This window comes from Coccinella septempunctata, chromosome 9 (assembly GCF_907165205.1).
Source record: "Coccinella septempunctata chromosome 9, icCocSept1.1, whole genome shotgun sequence".
Taxonomy (NCBI): domain Eukaryota; kingdom Metazoa; phylum Arthropoda; class Insecta; order Coleoptera; family Coccinellidae; genus Coccinella; species Coccinella septempunctata.
The window spans coordinates 5,835,518-5,860,148 of NC_058197.1; the positions used below are offsets into that span (position 1 = coordinate 5,835,518).

The following is a 24,631-nucleotide window of genomic DNA, read 5'->3' on the forward strand; positions in this document are numbered from 1 at the left end:
TTCTACAAGCGCTTGAAATATATAAATATAACCATTTCACGAAACAGATCATATCTCATTTGATTAATTCATATATAATGACAGACGTAATTCTGCATGTCATTACTATGGGTTACTCATCGTTGACGTTCGGTGCATAGAGACATGATAGAATTTAATTTATTCTATAAGATTTGCGTGCGGGAAAAACCCCTGCTAATCCATTCCCGCACGCAAATGCGTGCGGGAAAGAAATAGCAGGCGTTTTTCCCGCACGTTTTGGAAAAGTGACTCTTTGCAACTTGAAATGCGTGCGGGAAAAAGGTTGAACGCGCACGCTTGTAGAAAAAATATATTTAAGAGAAAGTTTGATTCACTCTGAACAAATGAGGTCTCTTATAATTTCCTACACAACGTTTTAGAGAAAAAAATAATGAATCAATGGATTCGTAGAGGAACAATAAAAAATTTAGCATGACAATTCGCCTATTTTTTATCTATTTTCCTTATTTTTTACAATCATAGGGAAACATCACTTAACATTGAGACCAAGGTGCCTTCTCGGTCGCATAAAATCGCCCCCTTTTTAATGAACTGTATATTACCAGAGGCTCAGAGACCACCCTCCTTTTTGACAAGGAACCACCATACAAAATTTTCCGCAGCTTTTATTCACATCCTGTACCTATATTCGAAATAGTCATAATTGATATTTAGAATATCAAACAGTAATAAAAAAAAACCGTGGTACCCCCGAAAACTTTAAACTTTTTCTCTGCTCCAGCTTATCATTAGTAGAAGAATTTTACCCTTTCACAGTCGAGAATTCCTGGAAGTATGACTTCACTTCCAATAGTTGTTAAATACTTTTACCCAGAACTAGCAGGGAAGCTTATCTTCAACAGACTTGAACGAATGGTTCGTATAAAAGGTACCTGTTATAAATGTTTAGAATAGGTATAGTCGTAAAAGAAGTGGAAGTAAAGAACAAGCATTATTTACAATATGAGTAGTGATTCACATGTACCGACAGGTAACAAATTTCATTTTACACACTGTACCTGCGCAGATCTGGATTCCATGCCCGAAACGAATTGCAGCTTGTATAAAGGGTACTGCCAGAAAAAAGAATATTCAAACGAAAACCGGGATTCAGAGAGTTCATACCTTAAGTTTTAGTTGTGAAGAATCTTCGCTCACTTTTTTTCTTTTGAGATCCATTCCAAAACTATTTTTCTAAATTAAATTATTTCCCAAGTTCGTTGAACATCATGGAGTACAATTACAGAAACGTTTCAGCTGTTCAATTCGTCAAGAATGTGAAATGTCATTGGACCGTCGAAAATGTGGCAGACTTTTTGGAGAATAGGCTGCCGCATTTGGATTTCAGTGTGGACACTTGGAGTTATCAGAGGAAAACTGCCTTAGAATTATTGGTAGGTGACAAGACTCGTCATAGTTCCAGGGACAAGTTAGTGATGTGCCTTCTTCTGAAGCATGGAGCAAATCCTTTGAAATGTAGGAGCAGGGAAACCATTATGCAGAGGATTTTACGACATAAGGGTAAGTTGTTCATATTTCTGACTCGGATATTACTTATTTTGCTATGCGTAAGCATCATTTCGCACAATTCACTAATCTAAAATAGATTGTTATTGATATATATTTCATTTCAACGGCTATTTTGATGTTTTTTGATCAATTTAATTGTTCAATTCAAAAATCTCGGGCTCATAATTATCAGTTCATAGTGATAGTTGGGGAGCATACAAAAAATTCATTAATCTGACACTAATCAGGGGAGTTTCCTTAATCTGATAGTTTCATAATAATAAGGCATTTTTTTTAATTATCTCCCTTCCTGTACCTCTAATCGTTTCTGTATTCTTTATTAAAGCTGTAGATAATAAAATTCTTTGCAACTTTTGTCTGCAGCAGTTTTATAACAGTTTCCGAGTAATAGGGCGATAAGGGCGAGGAGCTTAGCCAGAAATACGAAAATCCAAGGTCGATGTAGAATCACAGTCTAATATATACTTATCGCCATATATCTCAAAAACGTTCGAAAGTAGAAAAAATTGCTTCGGACAAAATTCATAGAAAATGTTATGCTCTACAACTTTCATGTTGAATAAGATAACAATTTGAATCCCAGGAGAGGAGATAATTCAAAAAAACTGATTTTAGTGACCTTTATGGCCATTTTTTTTTGTTTCGGCTTGCTGAAACTGTCATATTTTATTTCTTCTGTTATTCTTGAATCATTAGCTTAAAATTAGGGTTCTAAAACGTGCCAATATCCTAAACGAAACCACATGGTCGAATCGATAAGTTTTTTCCATTGCTTTGCGATAATTCAGCTAACAAAAGGTCTAGGGTCGTATCAGGATCTATTTCAGTAATTTTTTTTAATTATTTTATTATTTATTTAATTAATTTTTGTTTTCAGATTTGTCATTTTGAAAGTTTTGTATAGGTGATTTTTGGTGAAACGCTTCATTTTAACCAGTTATATTATACCTTCTGTTAAAAAAAGCCTCACCTTTAAATACACCCTTATAATTTATATTATAAACTCTTGCCTATTTTGAAAAAAAAGTGGAAAATGATGAAACAAAAAATATTTAAGAAAATTTTATCGGAAAAAATTCTTGTTATCACTATTTTTTTTTAACTTCTCTATCACAATATCATCTCCAGATGGGTGAAAGTAAAAGATGTTGGTAAAAATTATATATTTCTGTTTTTAGTTTAAATATGGATTTTCCTTATGTATCGGCCACATCAATTCAATGTTTTCTCAACATTATTTTGTTACAGATTCTGCCTTGATCATCAACTTTCTTATGTTCGTGAAAGATATAAACATTTTTCATGGAGGAAGTACTGCCTTACATATCGCCGTTAGTAGAAGATTGAAAGACGTGGTGGAATATATTATCAGAAGGAACGAGTTAAATATAAACATGAGGACGAATGGAAAATGGACAGCTTTACACGAAGCTACAAAAGCAGGAAGGCTTGATATCATTAAAACCCTCCTGGACAATGGGGCGGACGTAGAGGCCAGAGATGAAGCTGGGCAAACTCCACTGCATTGGGCAGTCAGATTCCATTCTTCCATGGATCTAGTCAAGACACTGGTTGAAAGCGGAGCGGATGTTAACTCGAAGGATGAATATGGATGTACACCCCTGCATATCCTCTGTACTAAAAAAGCAGGAGTGAATATGGATATATTTGATCTCCTGCTCCAAAAAATGGACAATCCAAATACAGAGGACTCAAAGGGATCTACACCAATTCATAACCTGATGAGACTCTTACCAGTCAATTCCCTGCCTAGAAATAAGAAGCTCGTAGAATTATTTTTGAAATATGGTGGAAGCTTGAACAAGGAAGACGGTATATTTGGTACCGTGCTTCACGTGGCAGCTTGTTCAAACCATTCTGCGAATTTTTTGATGTTCCTTATGGAAAAGGGAGCCTATGCGTGCATTTTGAATGGGGCAAACTCAACGTTCTTGGACTACATTATACGGAGCGATAGGAAGAAAGTGAAAGAAATCGTGAAAAATATGATTGTCCGGGAGTTCAAGGGAAGATTCGATTTGGATCCCCTACTTTTGAATTGCGTGAGGACAGACCGTGAAATCAATGAATATGTGAGGTCGTGTAAGATTGAACTCTGCTTACTTAATGGCCGTCAACTGGGGAACGAAAAACAAGTATCCTTATTCACGGTCTTGTCCTCGGATGATTTATGGGCGGAATTTGATTTGTAACTATAAACTTGGTTTGAAAAGGATGCAGTCTGAAAATATTTTTCACGATTTCTTAACACGAATCGGTGGAAACGATCTGAGCATTTACTCAGTGGAAGAAATAATAAGACTTTGTCCTACTGAGGAAATGATTAAACTGAAACCGATTTCATTCCAACGGTCTGCTCCTATAAAGAGTTTGATCACTGAAACAGTAGCGAATTTCCAAAATCACAACGCGGACAATTTTGTAAGGAATATTTAATTCAGTATTCATTTGTATATTTTCGTTTATCTTATTACCATTTCTTTCAAATCTGACATTTAATAATTCATTTAAATGTATTAATTTATATATTATTTATTTGATATTTATGTTTTAAATACTGGTGAGGTTTAATTTGTGTTGAAACCCTATTCATACCTTTTGTTAACTTATTTGTATATATATGATATAATATATGATATAATATATATTTTGTTATGATCCGTTTTCATTTTCTATTTTATATATGAAGCGTGAGTCTTTGACTTGTACCGTTAAGTATTAAATATCAATACTCAAATGCTTGTACACAAATTTTCACAGAAAATTTCTGAAATCAAAAGAAACCCTTTTTTCCTTTACCATCCTTTACATGTTGTTGAAAATCCATATAAAAATGTAATATTTAGAGTTATATAAAGCCGTTTGTAAGAGCCAGAAATTCTCTACAGAATTTTGGCAAGAAAAGAACAGTAAGTTTATTTTTAGAAAATACCTGCAACGGCAAATTTGGGATTATAATTTGAAAAATGAACACTCAGTACCAGTACCTATTGACACACACAACTTAATCATGCAAAATATAACGGGAGACGGACATCACTTTACAAAATCTTAAAATCAATTGGTTATACATAAAAAAGGGTGAACGAACGAAAAATTTTATGTGAACAAATGCATATCGTTTCAGACAAAATTACTTTCATACAATATAAATCTTTGTGTGTGAAGATTTGTGTTTCTTGACGAAACTTGGATTTACCAAAATGGTTTCTGCTCGACAACAGAGGTAATGTCTTCAACCTTCAGCCAAAGAAGATAACCAACATTAACTCTTCTCAAGCAACTGTATATTATTATATTTGTCATCAAATTAATTTTCACCCATTGCGAAAATAGATATATTTAAAGAATGATTTCTAGTACTTTCTATGCGAATAACTAGATAAGGAATCCCTTTTACCAGTTTGTTTAAACGTAAGTTATGTTTATCACTTATAGTCATGTTAAACATATATATTTTCGACTTAATTTATTTTTTGAAGAAAATACGTAATTACTGAAACTTTTACGTATAACGGACAACATAGCGCTGATTTCAAAACAAAAATGTTTTGACAAGGGTCATAATCTCACATTTTCGTATCATACAGTGTGGAATGTGTCAAATTTCCACGTCCAATAACCGAGTGCTTTCATAAAAAAGAATGGAGTATATATAGTCACTGTACCGTGAAACAAGCTTCAGCGCTCCGTTTCACGGTACATGTACTAATTTGAAAAAACAATTGTAAATGATTCTATAGCGCACATTTCAAGTTTTCTATTAGTAATCCAGACAAACATCTTTGAAACTAGCCAAAGGAAAATCAGAGAAAGATTCGCATCAGTTGTTTATTGCGAAATTGTTTTTAATGAAGAACTAAAGCTAAAAAGAATCTTATTCTATTTTGTTTCCTCGTATTTACGACCATGTTCAAAGCCACTGCACTTTCTTGTAGTGTAGAACTACCAGAAATATTTGGAAGATATCACCGAGCATTTCTCTCTCTCTTCACTCGATCATATTCGATCGAATCCATTTCATTATGCAACTATTTTACATAAAACTAGAAATTAATTCTTTAGTTTTCGAATGATTTATTATTTCATTGAAGTTTTTAGTTAGATTATGTTTTATAAGAACGTTTTCATCTCAACGTGATCTTTCGAACTTTTTCTTGAGCTTTGCCTGCAATATTCGAAACTTATCTGAGTTCATCGAAATTAAGGTTGATGCTAACGAATCGGAATTAACTGATTCCTTCAAAGAGTCCACTCAATTAGTTGCCTGATAGTTAGCTGAAACGGAAATTATTCATGTCGGACGCAGTAGATCACTACAGAACACAATGTTGATCACGATCATTCAGGAGTGGCCACGATCTGCTTTCTCCGAATGCAGCTACACCCATCAGCCATCAATTTCAGCATAATTTTTCTTCTTTACTGTACCATCCTAACAGATGGCGCCAGAAACAAGAGGTTCATATATGTTATTAAATTAATCTTTTATGGATTTTCAACAAACAGTATCTTCTGAACCGAGCAGAAATGGAAAAAAATAGTGAAGAAAAAAGTGTGTTTCTTTTGATTTCAGGAATCTTCTGTAAAAATGTTTTCACAAGTCAAGGACTAGCATACTGTATACTTATTCATATAAAACTGGGTGTTCTCATATTAATAATAAATTGATTATTATGTATTTTTAAAATGTTATATGTGGCCCCTTCTACGCCCTTCTGGGCGGAAGGAAGTTCCTATAGTTCATGAATATCGAAAAGGATGAATCAGAAGATAAAGGCATAAAAACAGGAGTCCGCCAAGGTTCGATGTTGGGATTTGTCGAAAACTCCAAACACAAAACTTGCTAAGTAGGTACCTGTGCAAACACCACAATAATAGCCAATTTAAGCAATTTAACAAGTATATAGCATAATCTACTTTGGTAGGTTATGTGCTACCTGCTAGATAGATGGATTGAATTAAAGTACAGTTGTACTATTTCATTATGAAAAAACTTCAAGCAAATCTACTAGTAGTATACACTTAAAAAGCATCCCAATCTCACCAAGTACTTACGAGTAATATTCGAGGAGAATATTACTCGTATATATTATAATAATAATAAATTATATATTCATATATAAATGAAAACCTTGCATGAGAAAATTGCAAAAATCACAGCAATCCACAAATAAGGAAAATAATGGAATAAAATCAAGAAAAGAAAAGAATACTGTCGAACAAATTACAAGACGGCCGATAAAAGAAAATAACTTCGCAACGCGAAAAAAAGAGAAAAACACGATACAGTAAATTGCTTTCGAAATTGACAATCGACGCAGATTCACAGTGACATTTCAGTTATAGGTTATATAAGATGATTATACAGAGCATTTGCTGCCGACCCGAAGCTATTTCTGTCGGTTTTGTCATTGTTTTATTATGGTAGATTACTCATTTATTTTGCTAGCCGTCTTCAGAATAAGTGGACATTTTTGCAAAAATTTCACAATGACGGACTCAAAAAGTGAGTTTAAACGTGACATCCGAGTAAAATTTCAACTCTGAATAAGCAGAAAAGAATAACGGTAAACGCATTTCTTGGAAGGACTGTAAACACCAAAATGATTTACTGAGAGAACTTGAAGCTTTGTTTGCATAATACTTTTCGTACAGTGTTCGGTTGTAAATTCAACCTCACTGGGTGGAATCTTCCTCGAGGTTGTTTAAATAACGACAAATACAAGATACAAGGATCCAAGAAAACATGTTATTCTGCAACAACAACAAAATATACGTGTAGGATTTATTGGGCTATTACCACTTTCTCCCCAACGTTTCGGCAAGATTTTGCTAGCCGTCTTCAGAATCATAAAATTTATTGGGTTATGAAGTTGAAATTTTTGCAAAAATTTCACAATGACGGACTCAAAAAGTGATTTTAAACGTGACATCCGAGTAAAATTTCAACTCTATGTATACTAACAATTTTGAAAAATTCGTTTCGTATATCATTTCATTTTTCATAGTTCAATATTTAGTGATTCTATATTCACTAATTACATAATTTTTGGTTGAAATCTGTCAAGAAATAACTGCTCTCAATGTAGTACATATCTGGCTATTCAAAATTACACCACAATTATTAAACGTTTTTATCTTTCGAATACTCCGAATTCGACTGAAAAAACGTTTCATTTGAAAATTTTCATTTCAGTTTCTCTTATCATTCCACAATTGATCAGTGAAAAATTATGCTGGATAAGAGACTCAGAGATAGCGTACCCTGTAGACAAGAGAAAAAATTATTTATTCAGGACAATATGTACGAAGTGTGGTCCATTATCTTCACAAGATGTGGATAGGCTGCTATATGAACACATCTTGTATAAATGCTACACTATTAGTACAATAAGAATGAATCAAATGAAGCTTAGAATAATTGAACAATGATTTCAGTAGTTTCTTTTTGTAGGTGTTGTAGTGGGGGTTCCATACAATAGAGGCGAAATTCAATTTGCTGAATACATATAGAAGTCATACAGCGCAATGAGAGATCTGTAGATGGAAAACGATAAATAATCTATTATTCCGAAGAGAAATTTCACAGTTCACATTATTATAGATTTTTGAAGTCTGAAATATTCTTGTAAAAATTGGGAAAACATATAAAAACTCATTATATTTTTGAAAAAGATGTGTTCGTTTCGAACGTATTTGAAAAATTTTAGTGTCATCTGGCGAACACTTTTCGAGATGCAAAATGTTTTTGAGATTTTATTTTCACTTTTTAGTGATACGATTTCCACAAATGCTCCATGAGTCTAGCAAAATTGAATTACATCGAAATGTTTACAGGCATGTTTTTTGTTTCTCAAATTAAGATTTTTTGAATTAAGGTTGGAATATTGGAAACACTTCGAAAATTAGGAGTCTCAGAAGTGATTCTAGTTATTAATGTTCATCACAGGTGTCTATTGCATAATTTCTTCAAGAAACGATAAATATAGGTAACTCACTGATAATTTATGGCAATCGGATTTCAGAACTAGCTCTCAACTTTCATCTTTCGGAAAATATTCCTTTTCTAAAAATCTGCCTCTTACTTATGAAAGCTTGATTTATGTATAAAATTTTCAGAAGTAAAAACAAGGTGCAAATAAATACGTACCTACTTGTTTGCAAACAAACTAATCGAGTGTTATCAAAAATCAACAAACTGACAAATAAAGATTGAGCAAGCGAAAAGGTTCTCCAAAAAGTTTTTGCTGGTGTTTCTCTGTATGATTGCGAGATGAAAGGTGTAGGAAAAGCTACCGCTTAAGCATCTCTCAAGCTTGTTTCCCGAAAAATATTTTCCTTATTCTTATTATGCCATGGAAATAGTTATTTTCCCAACAAGTGTCGAAAGTGAAACTTTTCCGCAAGAGACTCCAGTTGACAGAATGACGCGGAGCGGAGCGGAAAAATATATTTAAGAGAAAGTTTGATTCACTCTGAACAAATGAGGTCTCTTATAATTTCCTACACAACGTTTTAGAGAAAAAAATAATGAATCAATGGATTCGTAGAGGAACAATAAAAAATTTAGCATGACAATTCGCCTATTTTTTATCTATTTTCCTTATTTTTTACAATCATAGGGGAACATCACTTAACATTGAGACCAAGGTGCCTTCTCGGTCGCATAAAATCGCCCCCTTTTTTATGAACTGTATATTACCAGAGGCTCAGAGACCACCCTCCTTTTTGACAAGGAACCACCATAAAAATTTTCCGCAGCTTTTATTCACATCCTGTACCTATATTCGAAATAGTCATAATTGATATTTAGAATATCAAACAGTAATAAAAAAAAACCGTGGTACCCCCGAAAACTTTAAACTTTTTCTCTGCTCCAGCTTATCATTAGTAGAAGAATTTTACCCTTTCACAGTCGAGAATTCCTGGAAGTATGACTTCACTTCCAATAGTTGTTAAATACTTTTACCCAGAACTAGCAGGGAAGCTTATCTTCAACAGACTTGAACGAATGGTTCGTATAAAAGGTACCTGTTATAAATGTTTAGAATAGGTATAGTCGTAAAAGAAGTGGAAGTAAAGAACAAGCATTATTTACAATATGAGTAGTGATTCACATGTACCGACAGGTAACAAATTTCATTTTACACACTGTACCTGCGCAGATCTGGATTCCATGCCCGAAACGAATTGCAGCTTGTATAAAGGGTACTGCCAGAAAAAAGAATATTCAAACGAAAACCGGGATTCAGAGAGTTCATACCTTAAGTTTTAGTTGTGAAGAATCTTCGCTCACTTTTTTTCTTTTGAGATCCATTCCAAAACTATTTTTCTAAATTAAATTATTTCCCAAGTTCGTTGAACATCATGGAGTACAATTACAGAAACGTTTCAGCTGTTCAATTCGTCAAGAATGTGAAATGTCATTGGACCGTCGAAAATGTGGCAGACTTTTTGGAGAATAGGCTGCCGCATTTGGATTTCAGTGTGGACACTTGGAGTTATCAGAGGAAAACTGCCTTAGAATTATTGGTAGGTGACAAGACTCGTCATAGTTCCAGGGACAAGTTAGTGATGTGCCTTCTTCTGAAGCATGGAGCAAATCCTTTGAAATGTAGGAGCAGGGAAACCATTATGCAGAGGATTTTACGACATAAGGGTAAGTTGTTCATATTTCTGACTCGGATATTACTTATTTTGCTATGCGTAAGCATCATTTCGCACAATTCACTAATCTAAAATAGATTGTTATTGATATATATTTCATTTCAACGGCTATTTTGATGTTTTTTGATCAATTTAATTGTTCAATTCAAAAATCTCGGGCTCATAATTATCAGTTCATAGTGATAGTTGGGGAGCATACAAAAAATTCATTAATCTGACACTAATCAGGGGAGTTTCCTTAATCTGATAGTTTCATAATAATAAGGCATTTTTTTTAATTATCTCCCTTCCTGTACCTCTAATCGTTTCTGTATTCTTTATTAAAGCTGTAGATAATAAAATTCTTTGCAACTTTTGTCTGCAGCAGTTTTATAACAGTTTCCGAGTAATAGGGCGATAAGGGCGAGGAGCTTAGCCAGAAATACGAAAATCCAAGGTCGATGTAGAATCACAGTCTAATATATACTTATCGCCATATATCTCAAAAACGTTCGAAAGTAGAAAAAATTGCTTCGGACAAAATTCATAGAAAATGTTATGCTCTACAACTTTCATGTTGAATGCGATAACAATTTGAATCCCAGGAGAGGAGATAATTCAAAAAAACTGATTTTAGTGACCTTTATGGCCATTTTTTTTTGTTTCGGCTTGCTGAAACTGTCATATTTTATTTCTTCTGTTATTCTTGAATCATTAGCTTAAAATTAGGGCTCTAAAACGTGCCAATATCCTAAACGAAACCACATGGTCGAATCGATAAGTTTTTTCCATTGCTTTGCGATAATTCAGCTAACAAAAGGTCTAGGATCGTATCAGGATCTATTTCAGTAATTTTTTTTAATTATTTTATTATTTATTTAATTAATTTTTGTTTTCAGATTTGTCATTTTGAAAGTTTTGTATAGGTGATTTTTGGTGAAACGCTTCATTTTAACCAGTTATATTATACCTTCTGTTAAAAAAAGCCTCACCTTTAAATACACCCTTATAATTTATATTATAAACTCTTGCCTATTTTGAAAAAAAAGTGGAAAATGATGAAACAAAAAATATTTAAGAAAATTTTATCGGAAAAAATTCTTGTTATCACTATTTTTTTTTAACTTCTCTATCACAATATCATCTCCAGATGGGTGAAAGTAAAAGATGTTGGTAAAAATTATATATTTCTGTTTTTAGTTTAAATATGGATTTTCCTTATGTATCGGCCACATCAATTCAATGTTTTCTCAACATTATTTTGTTACAGATTCTGCCTTGATCATCAACTTTCTTATGTTCGTGAAAGATATAAACATTTTTCATGGAGGAAGTACTGCCTTACATATCGCCGTTAGTAGAAGATTGAAAGACGTGGTGAAATATATTATCAGAAGGAACGAGTTAAATATAAACATGAGGACGAATGGAAAATGGACAGCTTTACACGAAGCTACAAAAGCAGGAAGGCTTGATATCATTAAAACCCTCCTGGACAATGGGGCGGACGTAGAGGCCAGAGATGAAGCTGGGCAAACTCCACTGCATTGGGCTGTCAGATTCCATTCTTCCATGGATCTAGTCAAGACACTGGTTGAAAGCGGAGCGGATGTTAACTCGAAGGATGAATATGGATGTACACCCCTGCATATCCTCTGTACTAAAAGAGCAGGAGTGAATATGGATATATTTGATCTCCTGCTCCAAAAAATGGACAATCCAAATACAGAGGACTCAAAGGGATCTACACCAATTCATAACCTGATGAGACTCTTACCAGTCAATTCCCTGCCTAGAAATAAGAAGCTCGTAGAATTATTTTTGAAATATGGTGGAAGCTTGAACAAGGAAGACGGTATATTTGGTACCGTGCTTCACGTGGCAGCTTGTTCAAACCATTCTGCGAATTTTTTGATGTTCCTTATGGAAAAGGGAGCCTATGCGTGCATTTTGAATGGGGCAAACTCAACGTTCTTGGACTACATTATACGGAGCGATAGGAAGAAAGTGAAAGAAATCGTGAAAAATATGATTGTCCAGGAGTTCAAGGGAAGATTCGATTTGGATCCCCTACTTTTGAATTGCGTGAGGACAGACCGTGAAATCAATGAATATGTGAGGTCGTGTAAGATTGAACTCTGCTTACTTAATGGCCGTCAACTGGGGAACGAAAAACAAGTATCCTTATTCACGGTCTTGTCCTCGGATGACAGAACCCTGGCAAATATTTTCAGAAATGCTCTTACCAGGAATGAAATGGCCAAATTTCATAGGCGAAAATTTCCTATGTTCAAGAAAAAAATTCCTATTTATGGGCGGAATTTGATTTGTAACTATAAACTTGGTTTGAAAAGGATGCAGTCTGAAAATATTTTTCACGATTTCTTAACACGAATCGGTGGAAACGATCTGAGCATTTACTCAGTGGAAGAAATAATAAGACTTTGTCCTACTGAGGAAATGATTAAACTGAAACCGATTTCATTCCAACGGTCTGCTCCTATAAAGAGTTTGATCACTGAAAGAGTAGCGAATTTCCAAAATCACAACGCGGACAATTTTGTAAGGAATATTTTATTCAGTATTCATTTGTATATTTTCGTTTATCTTATTACCATTTCTTTCAAATCTGACATTTAATAATTCATTTAAATGTATTAATTTATATATTATTTATTTGATATTTATGTTTAAAATACTGGTGAGGTTCAATTTGTGTTGAAACCATATTTATACCTTTTGTTAACTTATTTTTATTCTATGATATAATATATATTTTGTTATGATCCGTTTTCATTTTCTATTTTATATATGAAGCGTGAGTCTTTGACTTGTACCGTTAAGTATTAAATATCAATACTCAAATGCTTGTACACAAATTTTCACAGATAATTTCTGAAATCAAAAGAAACCCTTTTTTCCTTTACCATCCTTTACATGTTGTTGAAAATCCATATAAAAATGTAATATTCAGAGTTATATAAAGCCGTTTGTAAGAGCCAGAAATTCTCTACAGAATTTTGGCAAGAGAAGAACAGAAAGTCTATTTTTAGAAAATACCTGCAACGGCAAATTTGGGATTATAATTTGAAAAATGAACACTCAGTACCAGTACCTATTGACACACACAACTTAATCATGCAAAATATAACGGGAGACGGACATCGTTTCAGACAAAATTACTTTCATACAATATGAATCTTTGTGTGTGAAGATTTGTGTTTCTTGACGAAACTTGGATTTACCAAGTGGTTTCTGTTCGACAACTGATGTAAGGTCTTCAACCTTTAGCCAAAGAAGATAACCAACATTAACTCTTCTCAAGCAACTTGTATATTATTATATTTGTCATCAAATTAATTTTCACCCATTGCGAAAATAGATATATTTAAAAAATGATTTCTAGTACTTTCTATGCAAATAACTAGATAAGAAATCCCTTTTACCAGTTTGTTTAAACGTAAGTTATGTTTATCACTTATAGTCATGTTAAACATATATATTTTCGACTTAATTTATTTTTTGAAGAAAATACGTAATTACTGAAACTTTTACGTATAACGGACAACATAGCGCTGATTTCAAAACAAAAATGTTTCGACAAGTGTCATAACCTCACATTTTCGTATCAGTGTGGAATGTGTCAAATTTCCACGTCCAATAACCGAGTGCTTTCATAAAAAAGAATGGAGTATATATAGTCACTGTACCGAGAAACAAGCTTCAGCGCTCCGTTTCACGGTACATGTACTAATTTGAAAAAACAATTGTAAATGATTCTATAGCGCACATTTCAAGTTTTCTATTAGTAATCCAGACAAACATCTTTGAAACTAGCCAAAGGAAAATCAGAGAAAGATTCGCATCAGCTGTTTATTGCGAAATTGTTTTTAATGAAGAACTAAAGCTAAAAAGAATCTTATTCTATTTTCTTTCCTCGTATTTACGACCATGTTCAAAGCCACTGCACTTTCTTGTAGTGTAGAACTACCAGAAATATTTGGAAGATATCACCGAGCATTTCTCTGTCTCTTCACTCGATCATATTCGATCGAATCCATTTCATTATGCAACTATTTTACATAAAACTAGAAATTAATTCTTTAGTTTTCGAATGATTTATTATTTCATTGAAGTTTTTAGTTAGATTATGTTTTATAAGAACGTTTTCATCATAACGTGATCTTTCGAACTTTTTCCTGAGCTTTGCCTGCAATATTCGAAACTTATCTGAGTTCATCGAAATTAAGGTTGATGCTAACGAATCGGAATTAACTGATTCCTTCAAAGAGTCCACTCAATTAGTTGCCTGATAGTTAGCTGAAACGGAAATTATTCATGTCGGACGCAGTAGATCACTACAGAACACAATGTTGATCACGATCATTCAGGAGGGGCCACGATCTGCTTTCTCCGAATGCAGCTACACCCATCAGCCATCAATTTCAGCATAATTTTTCTTCTTTACTGTACCATCCTAACAGGTGGCGCCAGAAACAAGAGGTTCATATATGTTATTAAATTAATCTTTTATGGATTTTCAACAAACTGTATCTTCTGAACCGAGCAGAAATGGAAAAAAATGGCGAAGAAAAAAGTGTTTCTTTTGATTTCAGGAATCTTCTGTAAAAATGTTTTCACAAGTCAATTACTAGCCCACTGTATACTTATTCATATAAAACTGGGTGTTCTCATATAATTAATAAATTGATTATTATGTATTTTTAAAATGTTATATGTGGCCCCTTCTACGCCCTTCTGGGCGGAAGGAAGTTCCTATAGTTCATGAATATCGAAAAGGATGAATCAGAAGATAAAGGCATAAAAACAGGAGTCCGCCAAGGTTCAATGTTGGGATTTGTCGAAAACTCCAAACACAAAACTTGCTAAGTAGGTACCTGTGCAAACACCACAATAATAGCCAATTTAAGCAATTTAACAAGTATATAGCATGATCTACTTTGGTAGGTTATGTGCTTCCTGCTAGATAGATGGATTGAATTAAAGTGAATCCAGTTGTACTATTTCATTATGAAAAAACTTCGAGCAAATCTACTAGTAGTATAAACTTAAAAAGCATCCCAATCTCACCAAGTATTTACGAGTAATATTCGAGGAGAAACTCAATTTCAACGCCCATATCAGACAAATGAACATATCAACGCTAGAAGAATGAGAAGCTTTCTCTATTCATTACTGAACAGGAACAACAAAGTCATTATAAATAATAACACCGGAAATGGACCAGTGGAAATCTAAATTGAGAAGTGAACTGCATAGAACGTGACGTCATCGATTGAGAGAATAGTAGGCAGAAACAGGTTGTCTGTGGTATTAGGCTCATTTGCCGTCATCAGTACAGCCAAAATGCAATTAATATAAGCTCTGCATTTCATTTTGGTTGTCATCATCGATTTGAGCCAGGTGATACTGATGACGTCAAATAAGCGAGAAACTGATCTACCTACTTCTCTTTCGATCGATGACGGCATGTTCCATGCAGTTCACTTCTCAATTTAGATTTCAACTAGTCCATTTCCAGTGTTGAATTGAGAATATACAAGACAGTAGGTAATAAGGGCGACAATAACACACGCAGCGTAGTGTTGGAAGGAAAAGAATCCATAACATCTACCTAAGACAGGCAATAGGATCAGCAATGAACTGATTCACAAGACATAAACATGGCATTATTGAACGGCCATGCAAAGAAAATAAATGAAAACCTTGCATGAGAAAATTGCAAAAATCACAGCAATCCACAAATAAGGAAAATAATGGAATAAAATCAAGAAAAGAAAAGAATACTGTCGAACAAATTACAAGACGGCCGATAAAAGAAAATAACTTCGCAACGCGAAAAAAAGAGAAAAACACGATACAGTATATTGCTTTCGAAATTGACAATCGACGCAGATTCACAGTGACATTTCAGTTATAGGTTATATAAGATGATTATACAGAGCATTTGCTGCCGACCCGAAGCTATTTCTGTCCGTTTTGTCATTGTTTTATTATGGTAGATTACTCATTTATTTTGCTAGCCGTCTTCAGAATAAGTGGACATTTTTGCAAAAATTTCACAATGACGGACTCAAAAAGTGAGTTTAAACGTGACATCCGAGTAAAATTTCAACTCTGAATAAGCAGAAAAGGATAACGGTAAACGCATTTCTTGGAAGGACTGTAAACACCAAAATGATTTACTGAGAGAACTTGAAGCTTTGTTTGCATAATACTTTTCGTACAGTGTTCGGTTGTAAATTCAACCTCACTGGGTGGAATCTTCCTCGAGGTTGTTTAAATAACGACAAATACAAGATACAAGGATCCAAGAAAACATGTTATTCTGCAACAACAACAAAATATACGTGTAGGATTTATTGGGCTATTACCACTTTCTCCCCAACGTTTCGGCAAGATTTTGCTAGCCGTCTTCAGAATCATAAAATTTATTGGGTTATGAAGTTGAAATTTTTGCAAAAATTTCACAATGACGGACTCAAAAAGTGAGTAAAATTTCAACTCTACGTATACTAACAATTTTGAAAAATTCGTTTCGTATATCATTTCATTTTTCATAGTTCAATATTTAGTGATTCTATATTCACTAATTACATAATTTTTGGTTGAAATCTGTCAAGAAATAACTGCTCTCAATGTAGCACATATCTGGCTATTCAAAATTACACCACAATCATTAAACGTTTTTATCTTTCGAATACTCCGAATTCGACTGAAAAAACGTTTCATTTGAAAATTTTCATTTCAGTTTCTCTTATCATTCCACAATTGATCAGTGAAAAATTATGCTGGATAAGAGACTCAGAGATAGCGTACCCTGTAGACAAGAGAAAAAATTATTTATTCAGGACAATATGTACGAAGTGTGGTCCATTATCTTCACAAGATGTGGATAGGCTGCTATATGAACACATCTTGTATAAATTCTACACTATTAGTACAATAAGAATGAATCAAATGAAGCTTAGAATAATTGAACAATGATTTCAGTAGTTTCTTTTTTTAGGTGTTGTAGTGGGGGTTCCATACAATAGAGGCGAAATTCAATTTGCTGAATACATATAGAAGTCATACAGCGTAATGAGAGATCTGTAGATGGAAAACGATAAATAATCTATTATTTCGAAGAGAAATTTTTACGTAGAGGGTTTCTGTAAGCAAATAAGTGTCCCACAAAAATTTCACGGTTCACAGTTCATTATTATAGATTTTTGAAATCTGAAATATTCTTGTAAAAATTGGGAACACATATGGAAACTTATTATTTTTCGAAAAAGATGTGTTCGTTTCGAAGGTATTCGAAAAATTTTAGTTTCATCTGGCGAATACTCTTCGAGATGCAAAATTTTTTTTTATTTTTATTTTTTAGTGATACGATTTCCACAAATGCTCCACGAGTCTAGCAAAATTAAATTACATCGAAATGTTTACAGGCATGTTTTTTGTTTTTTAAATTAAGATTTTTTAAATTAAGGTTGGAATATTGGAAACACTTCGGAAATTAGGAGTCTCAGAAGTGATTCCAGTTATTAATGTTTATCACATGTGTCTATTGCATAATTTCTTCAAGAAACGATAAATATAGGTAACTCACTGATAATTTATGGCATTCGGATTTCGGAACTAGCTCTCAACTTTCATCTTTCGAAAAATATTCCATTTCTAAAAATCTGCCTCTTACTTATGAAAGCTTGATTTATGTATAAACTTTTCAGAAGTAAAAACAAGGTGCAAATAAATACGTACCTACTTGGTTGCAAACAAACTAATCGAGTGTTTCCATCAAAAACCAACAAACTGACAAATAGAGATTGAGCAAGCGAAAAGGTTCTCCAAAAAGTTTTTGCTGGTGTTTCTCTGTATGATTGCGAGATGTAAGGTGTAGGAAAAGCTACCGCTTAAGCATCTCTCAAGCTTGTTTCCCAAAAAATATTTTCCGTATTCTTAGTATGCCATGGAAATAGTTATTTTCCTAACAAGTGTCGAAAGTGATACTTTTCCGCAAGAGACTGCAGTTGACAGAATGACGCGGAGCGGAGCGGAAAAATATATTTTAGAGAAAGTTTGATTCACTCTGAACAAATGAGGTCTCTTGTAATTTCCTACTCAACGTTTTAGAGAAAAAAATAATGAATCAATGGATTCGTAGAGGAACAATAAAAAATTTAGCATGACAATTCGCCTATCTTTCATCTATTTTGCTTATTTTTTACATACATAGGGGAACATCACTTAACATTGAGACCAAGAGTGCCTTCTCGGTGGCATAAAATTGCCCCTTTTTTGTGAACTGTATATTACCAGAGGCTCTGAGACAAACCTCTTTTTTGACAAGGAACCACCATACAAAATTTTCCGCAGCTTTTATTCACATCCTGTACCTATATTCGAAATAGTCATAATTGATATTTAGAATATGAAACGGTAATAAAAAAAAACCGTGGTACCCCCGAAAACTTTAAACTTTTTCTCTGCTCCAGCTTATCATTAGTAGAAGAATTTTACCCTTTCACAGTCGAGAATTCCTGGAAGTATGACTTCACTTCCAATAGTTGTTAAATACTTTTACCCAGAACTAGCAGGGATGCTTATCTTCAACAGACTTGAACGAATGGTTCGTATAAAAGGTACCTGTTATAAATGTTTAGAATAGATATAGTCGTAAAAGAAGTGGAAGTAAAGAACAAGCAATATTTACAATATGAGTAGTGATTCACATGTACCGACAGGTAACAAATTTCATTTTACACTCTGTACCTGCGCAGATCTGGATTCCATGCCCGAAACGAATTGCAGCTTGTATAAAGAGTACTGCCAGAAAAAAGAATATTCAAACAAAAACCGGGATTCAGAGAGTTCATACCTTAAGTTTTAGTTGTGAAGAATCTTCGCTCACTTTTTTTCTTTTGAGATCCATTCCAAAACTATTTTTCTAAATTAAATTATTTCCCAAGTTCGTTGAACATCATGGAGTACAATTACAGAAACGTTTCAGCTGTTCAATTCGTCAAGAATGTGAAATGTCATTGGACCGTCGAAAATGTGGCAGACTTTTTGGAGAATAGGCTGCCGCATTTGGATTTCAGTGTGGACACTTGGAGTTATCAGAGGAAAACTGCCTTAGAATTATTGGTAGGTGACAAGACCCGTCATAGTTCCAGGGACAAGTTAGTGATGTGCCTTCTTCTGAAGCATGGAGCAAATCCTTTGAAATGTAGGAGCAGGGAAACCATTATGCAGAGGATTTTACGACATAAGGGTAAGTTGTTCATATTTCTGACTCGGATATTACTTATTTTGCTATGCGTAAGCATCATTTCGCACAATTCACTAATCTAAAATAGATTGTTATTGATATATATTTCATTTCAACGGCTATTTTGATGTTTTTTGATCAATTTAATTGTTCAATTCAAAAATCTCGGGCTCATAATTATCAGTTCATAGTAATAGTTGGGGAGCATACAAAAAATTCATTAATCTGACACTAATCAGGGGAGTTTCCTTACTCTGATAGTTTCATAATAATAAGGCATTTTTTTTAATTATCTCCCTTCCTGTACCTCTAATCGTTTCTGTATTCTTTATTAAAGCTGTAGATAATAAAATTCTTTGCAACTTTTGTCTGCAGCAGTTTTATAACAGTTTCCGAGTAATAGGGCGATAAGGGCGAGGAGCTTAGCCAGAAATACGAAAATCCAAGGTCGATGTAGAATCACAGTCTAATATACACTTATCGCCATATATCTGAAAAACGTTCGAAAGTAGAAAAAATTGCTTCGGACAAAATTCATAGAAAATGTTATGCTCTACAACTTTCATGTTGAATGCGATAACAATTTGAATCCCAGGAGAGGAGATAATTCAAAAAAACTGATTTTAGTGACCTTTATGGCCATTTTTTTTTGTTTCGGCTTGCTGAAACTGTCATATTTTATTTCTTCCGTTATTCTTGAATCATTAGCTTAAAATTAGGGCGCTAAAACGTGCCAATATCCTAAACGAAACCACATGGTCGAATCGATAAGTTTTTTCCATTGCTTTGCGATAATTCAGCTAACAAAAGGTCTAGGGTCGTATCAGGATCTATTTCAGTAATTTTTTTTTTTTTTATTTTTTATTTAACTAATTTTTGTTTTCAAATTTGTCATTTTGAAAGTTTTGTATAGGTGATTTTTGGTGAAACGCTTCATTTTAACCAGTTATATTATACCTTCTGTTAAAAAAAGCCTCACCTTTAAATACACCCTTATAATTTATATTATAAACTCTTGCCTATTTTGAAAAAAAAGTGGAAAATGATGAAACAAAAAATATTTAAGAAAATTTTATCGGAAAAAGATTCTTGTCATCACTATTTTTTTAACATCTCTATCACAATATCATCTCCAGATGAGTGAAAGTAAAAGATGTTGGTGAAAATTATATATTTCTGTTTTTAGTTTAAATATGGATTTTCCTTATGTATCGGCCACATCAATTCAATGTTTTCTCAACATTATTTTGTTACAGATTCTGCCTTGATCATCAACTTCCTTATGTTCGTGAAAGATATAAACATTTTTCATGGAGGAAGTACTGCCTTACATATCGCCGTTAGTAGAAGATTGAAAGACGTGGTGGAATATATTATCAGTAGGAACGAGTTAAATATAAACATGAGGACGAATGGAAAATGGACAGCTTTACACGAAGCTACAAAAGCAGGAAGGCTAGATATCATTAAAACCCTCCTGGACAATGGGGCGGACGTAGAGGCCAGAGATGAAGCTGGGCAAACTCCACTGCATTGGGCTGTCAGTTTCCATTCTTCCATGGATCTAGTCAAGACACTGGTTGAAAGCGGAGCGGATGTTAACTCGAAGGATGAATATGGATGTACACCCCTGCATATCCTCTGTACTAAAGGAGCAGGAGTGAATATGGATATATTTGATCTCCTGCTCCAAAAAATGGACAATCCAAATACAGAGGACTCAAAGGGATCTACACCAATTCATAACCTGATGAGACTCTTACCAGTCAATTCCCTGCCTAGAAATAAGAAGCTCGTAGAATTATTTTTGAAATATGGTGGAAGCTTGAACAAGGAAGACGGTATATTTGGTACCGTGCTTCACGTGGCAGCTTGTTCGAACCATTCTGCGAATTTTTTGATGTTCCTTATGGAAAAGGGAGCCTATGCGTGCATTTTGAATGGGGCAAACTTAACGTTCTTGGACTACATTATACGGAGCGATAGGAAGAAAGTGAAAGAAATCGTGAAAAATATGATTGTCCAGGAGTTCAAGGGAAGATTCGATTTGGATCCCCTACTTTTGAATTGCGTGAGGACAGACCGTGAAATCAATGAATATGTGAGGTCGTGTAAGATTGAACTCTGCTTACTTAATGGCCGTCAACTGGGGAACGAAAAACAAGTATCCTTATTCACGGTCTTGTCCTCGGATGACAGAACCCTGGCAAATATTTTCAGAAATGCTCTTACCAGGAACGAAATGGCCAAATTTCATAGGCGAAAATTTCCTATGTTCAAGAAAAAAATTCCTATTTATGGGCGGAATTTGATTTGTAACTATAAACTTGGTTTGAAAAGGATGCAGTCTGAAAATATTTTTCACGATTTCTTAACACGAATCGGTGGAAACGATCTGAGCATTTACTCAGTGGAAGAAATAATAAGACTTTGTCCTACTGAGGAAATGATTAAACTGAAACCGATTTCATTCCAACGGTCTGCTCCTATAAAGAGTTTGATCACTGAAAGAGTAGCGAATTTCCAAAATCACAACGCGGACAATTTTGTAAGGAATATTTTATTCAGTATTCATTTGTATATTTTCGTTTATCTTATTACCATTTCTTTCAAATCTGACATTTAATGATTCATTTAAATGTATTAATTTATATATTATTTATTTGATATTTATGTTTAAAATACTGGTGAGGTTTAATTTGTGTTGAAACCCTATTTATACCTTTTGTTAACTTATTTTTATTCTATGATATAATATATATTTTGTTATGATCCGTTTTCATTTTCTATTTTATATATGAAGCGTGAGTCTTTGACTTGTACCGTTAAGTATTAAATATCAATACTCAAATGCTTGTACACAAATTTTCACAGAAAATTTCTGAAATCAAAAGAAACCCTTTTTTCCTTTACCATCCTTTACATGTTGTTGAAAATCCATATAAAAATGTAATATTCAGAGTTATATAAAGCCGTTTGTAAGAGCCAGAAATTCTCTACAGAATTTTGGCAAGAAAAGAACAGAAAGTTTATTTTTAGAAAATACCTGCAACGGCAAATTTGGGATTATAATTTGAAAAATGAACACTCAGTACCAGTACCTATTGACACACACAACTTAATCATGCAAAATATAACGGGAGACGGACATCACTTTACAAAATCTTAAAATCAATGGGTTATACATAAAAAAGGGTGAACGAACGAAAAATTTCATGTGAACAAATGCATATCGTTTCAGACAAAATTACTTTCATACAATATAAATCTTTGTGTGTGAAGATTTGAGTTTCTTGACGAAACTTGGATTTACCAAAATGGTTTCTGTTCGACAACTGATGTAATGTCTTCAACCTTCAGCCAAAGAAGATAACCAACATTAACTCTTCTCAAGCAACTGTATATTATTATATTTGTCATCAAATTAATTTTCACCCATTGCGAAAATAGATATATTTAAAGAATGATTTCTAGTACTTTCTATGCAAATAACTAGATAAGGAATCCCTTTTACCAGTTTGTTTAAACGTAAGTTATGTTTATCACTTATAGTCATGTTAAACATATATATTTCCGAATTAATTTATTTTTTGAAGAAAATACGTAATTACTGAAACTTTTACGTATAACGGACAACATAGCGCTGATTTCAAAACAAAAATGTTTTGACAAGTGTCATAACCTCACATTTTCGTATCATACAGTGTGGAATGTGTCAAATTTCCACGTCCAATAACCGAGTGCTTTCATAAAAAAGAATGGAGTATATATAGTCACTGTACCGAGAAACAAGCTTCAGCGCTCCGTTTCACTAGTACTGTACTAATTTGAAAAAACAACTGTAAATGATTCTATAGCGCACATTTCAAGTTTTCTATTAGTAATCCAGACAAACATCTTTGAAACTAGCCAAAGGAAAATCAGAGAAAGATTCGCATCAGTTGTTTATTGCGAAATTGTTTTTAATGAAGAACTAAAGCTAAAAAGAATCTTATTCTATTTTCTTTCCTCGTATTTACGACCATGTTCAAAGCCACTGCACTTTCTTGTAGTTTAGAACTACCAGAAATATTTGGAAGATATCACCGAGCATTTCTCTGTCTCTTCACTCGATCATATTCGATCGAATCCATTTCATTATGCAACTATTTTACATAAAACTAGAAATTAATTCTTTAGTTTTCGAATGATTTATTATTTCATTGAAGTTTTTAGTTAGATTATGTTTTATAAGAACGTTTTCATCATAACGTGATCTTTCGAACATTTTCCTGAGCTTTGCCTGCAATATTCGAAACTTATCTGAGTTCATCGAAATTAAGGTTGATAATCGGAATTAACTGATTCCTTCAAAGAGTCCACTCAATTAGTTGCCTGATAGTTAGCTGAAACGGAAATTATTCATGTCGGACGCAGTAGATCACTACAGAACACAATGCTGATCACGATCATTCAGGAGTGGCCACGATCTGCTTTCTCCGAATGCAGCTACACCCATCAGCCATCAATTTCAGCATAATTTTTCTTCTTTACTGTACCATCCTAACAGATGGCGCCAGAAACAAGAGATTCATATATGTTATTAAATTAATCTTTTATGGATTTTCAACAAACTGTATCTTCTGAACCGAGCAGAAATGGAAAAAAAATGGTGAAGAAAAAAGTGTTTCTTTTGATTTCAGGAATCTTCTGTAAAAATGTTTTCACAAGTCAAGGACTAGCTCACTGTATACTTATTCATATAAAACTGGGTGTTCTCATATTAATAATAAATTGATTATTATGTATTTTTAAAATGTTATTTGTGGCCCCTTCTACGCCCTTCTGGGCGGAAGGAAGTTCCTATAGTTCATGAATATCGAAAAGGATGAATCAGAAGATAAAGGCATAAAAACAGGAGTCCGCCAAGGTTCAATGTTGCGATTTGTCGAAAACTCCAAACACAAAACTTGCTAAGTAGGTACCTGTGCAAACACCACAATAATAGCCAATTTAAGCAATTTAACAAGTATATAGCATGATCTACTTTGGTAGGTTATGTGCTACCTGCTAGATAGATGGATTGAATTAAAGTGAATCTAGTTGTACTATTTCATTATAAAAAAACTTCAAGCAAATCTACTAGTAGTA

The 24,631-nt window shown here is 33.5% G+C and overlaps 2 protein-coding genes across 2 annotated transcripts; both read left to right on the forward strand.

The window, feature by feature from the left end:
- The first annotated feature begins 1,140 nt into the window (after positions 1 to 1,140).
- On the forward strand, positions 1,141 to 3,764 carry LOC123321034 (ankyrin-3-like). The gene is made up of 2 exons (XM_044908538.1): positions 1,141 to 1,542; positions 2,800 to 3,764. The coding sequence occupies exons 1-2, from the start codon at positions 1,251 to 1,253 to the stop codon at positions 3,762 to 3,764; spliced, it is 1,257 nt and encodes a 418-aa protein (XP_044764473.1). The 5' UTR covers positions 1,141 to 1,250.
- A 6,068-nt stretch (positions 3,765 to 9,832) lies between these two features.
- LOC123321035 (ankyrin-3-like) lies at positions 9,833 to 22,127 on the forward strand. Its single transcript, XM_044908539.1, has 4 exons — positions 9,833 to 10,234; positions 11,492 to 12,346; positions 19,241 to 19,504; positions 20,758 to 22,127. Exons 1-4 carry the CDS (start codon positions 9,943 to 9,945, stop codon positions 22,125 to 22,127), a joined length of 2,781 nt encoding a protein of 926 aa, XP_044764474.1. The 5' UTR covers positions 9,833 to 9,942.
- The last annotated feature ends 2,504 nt before the right edge of the window (positions 22,128 to 24,631 follow it).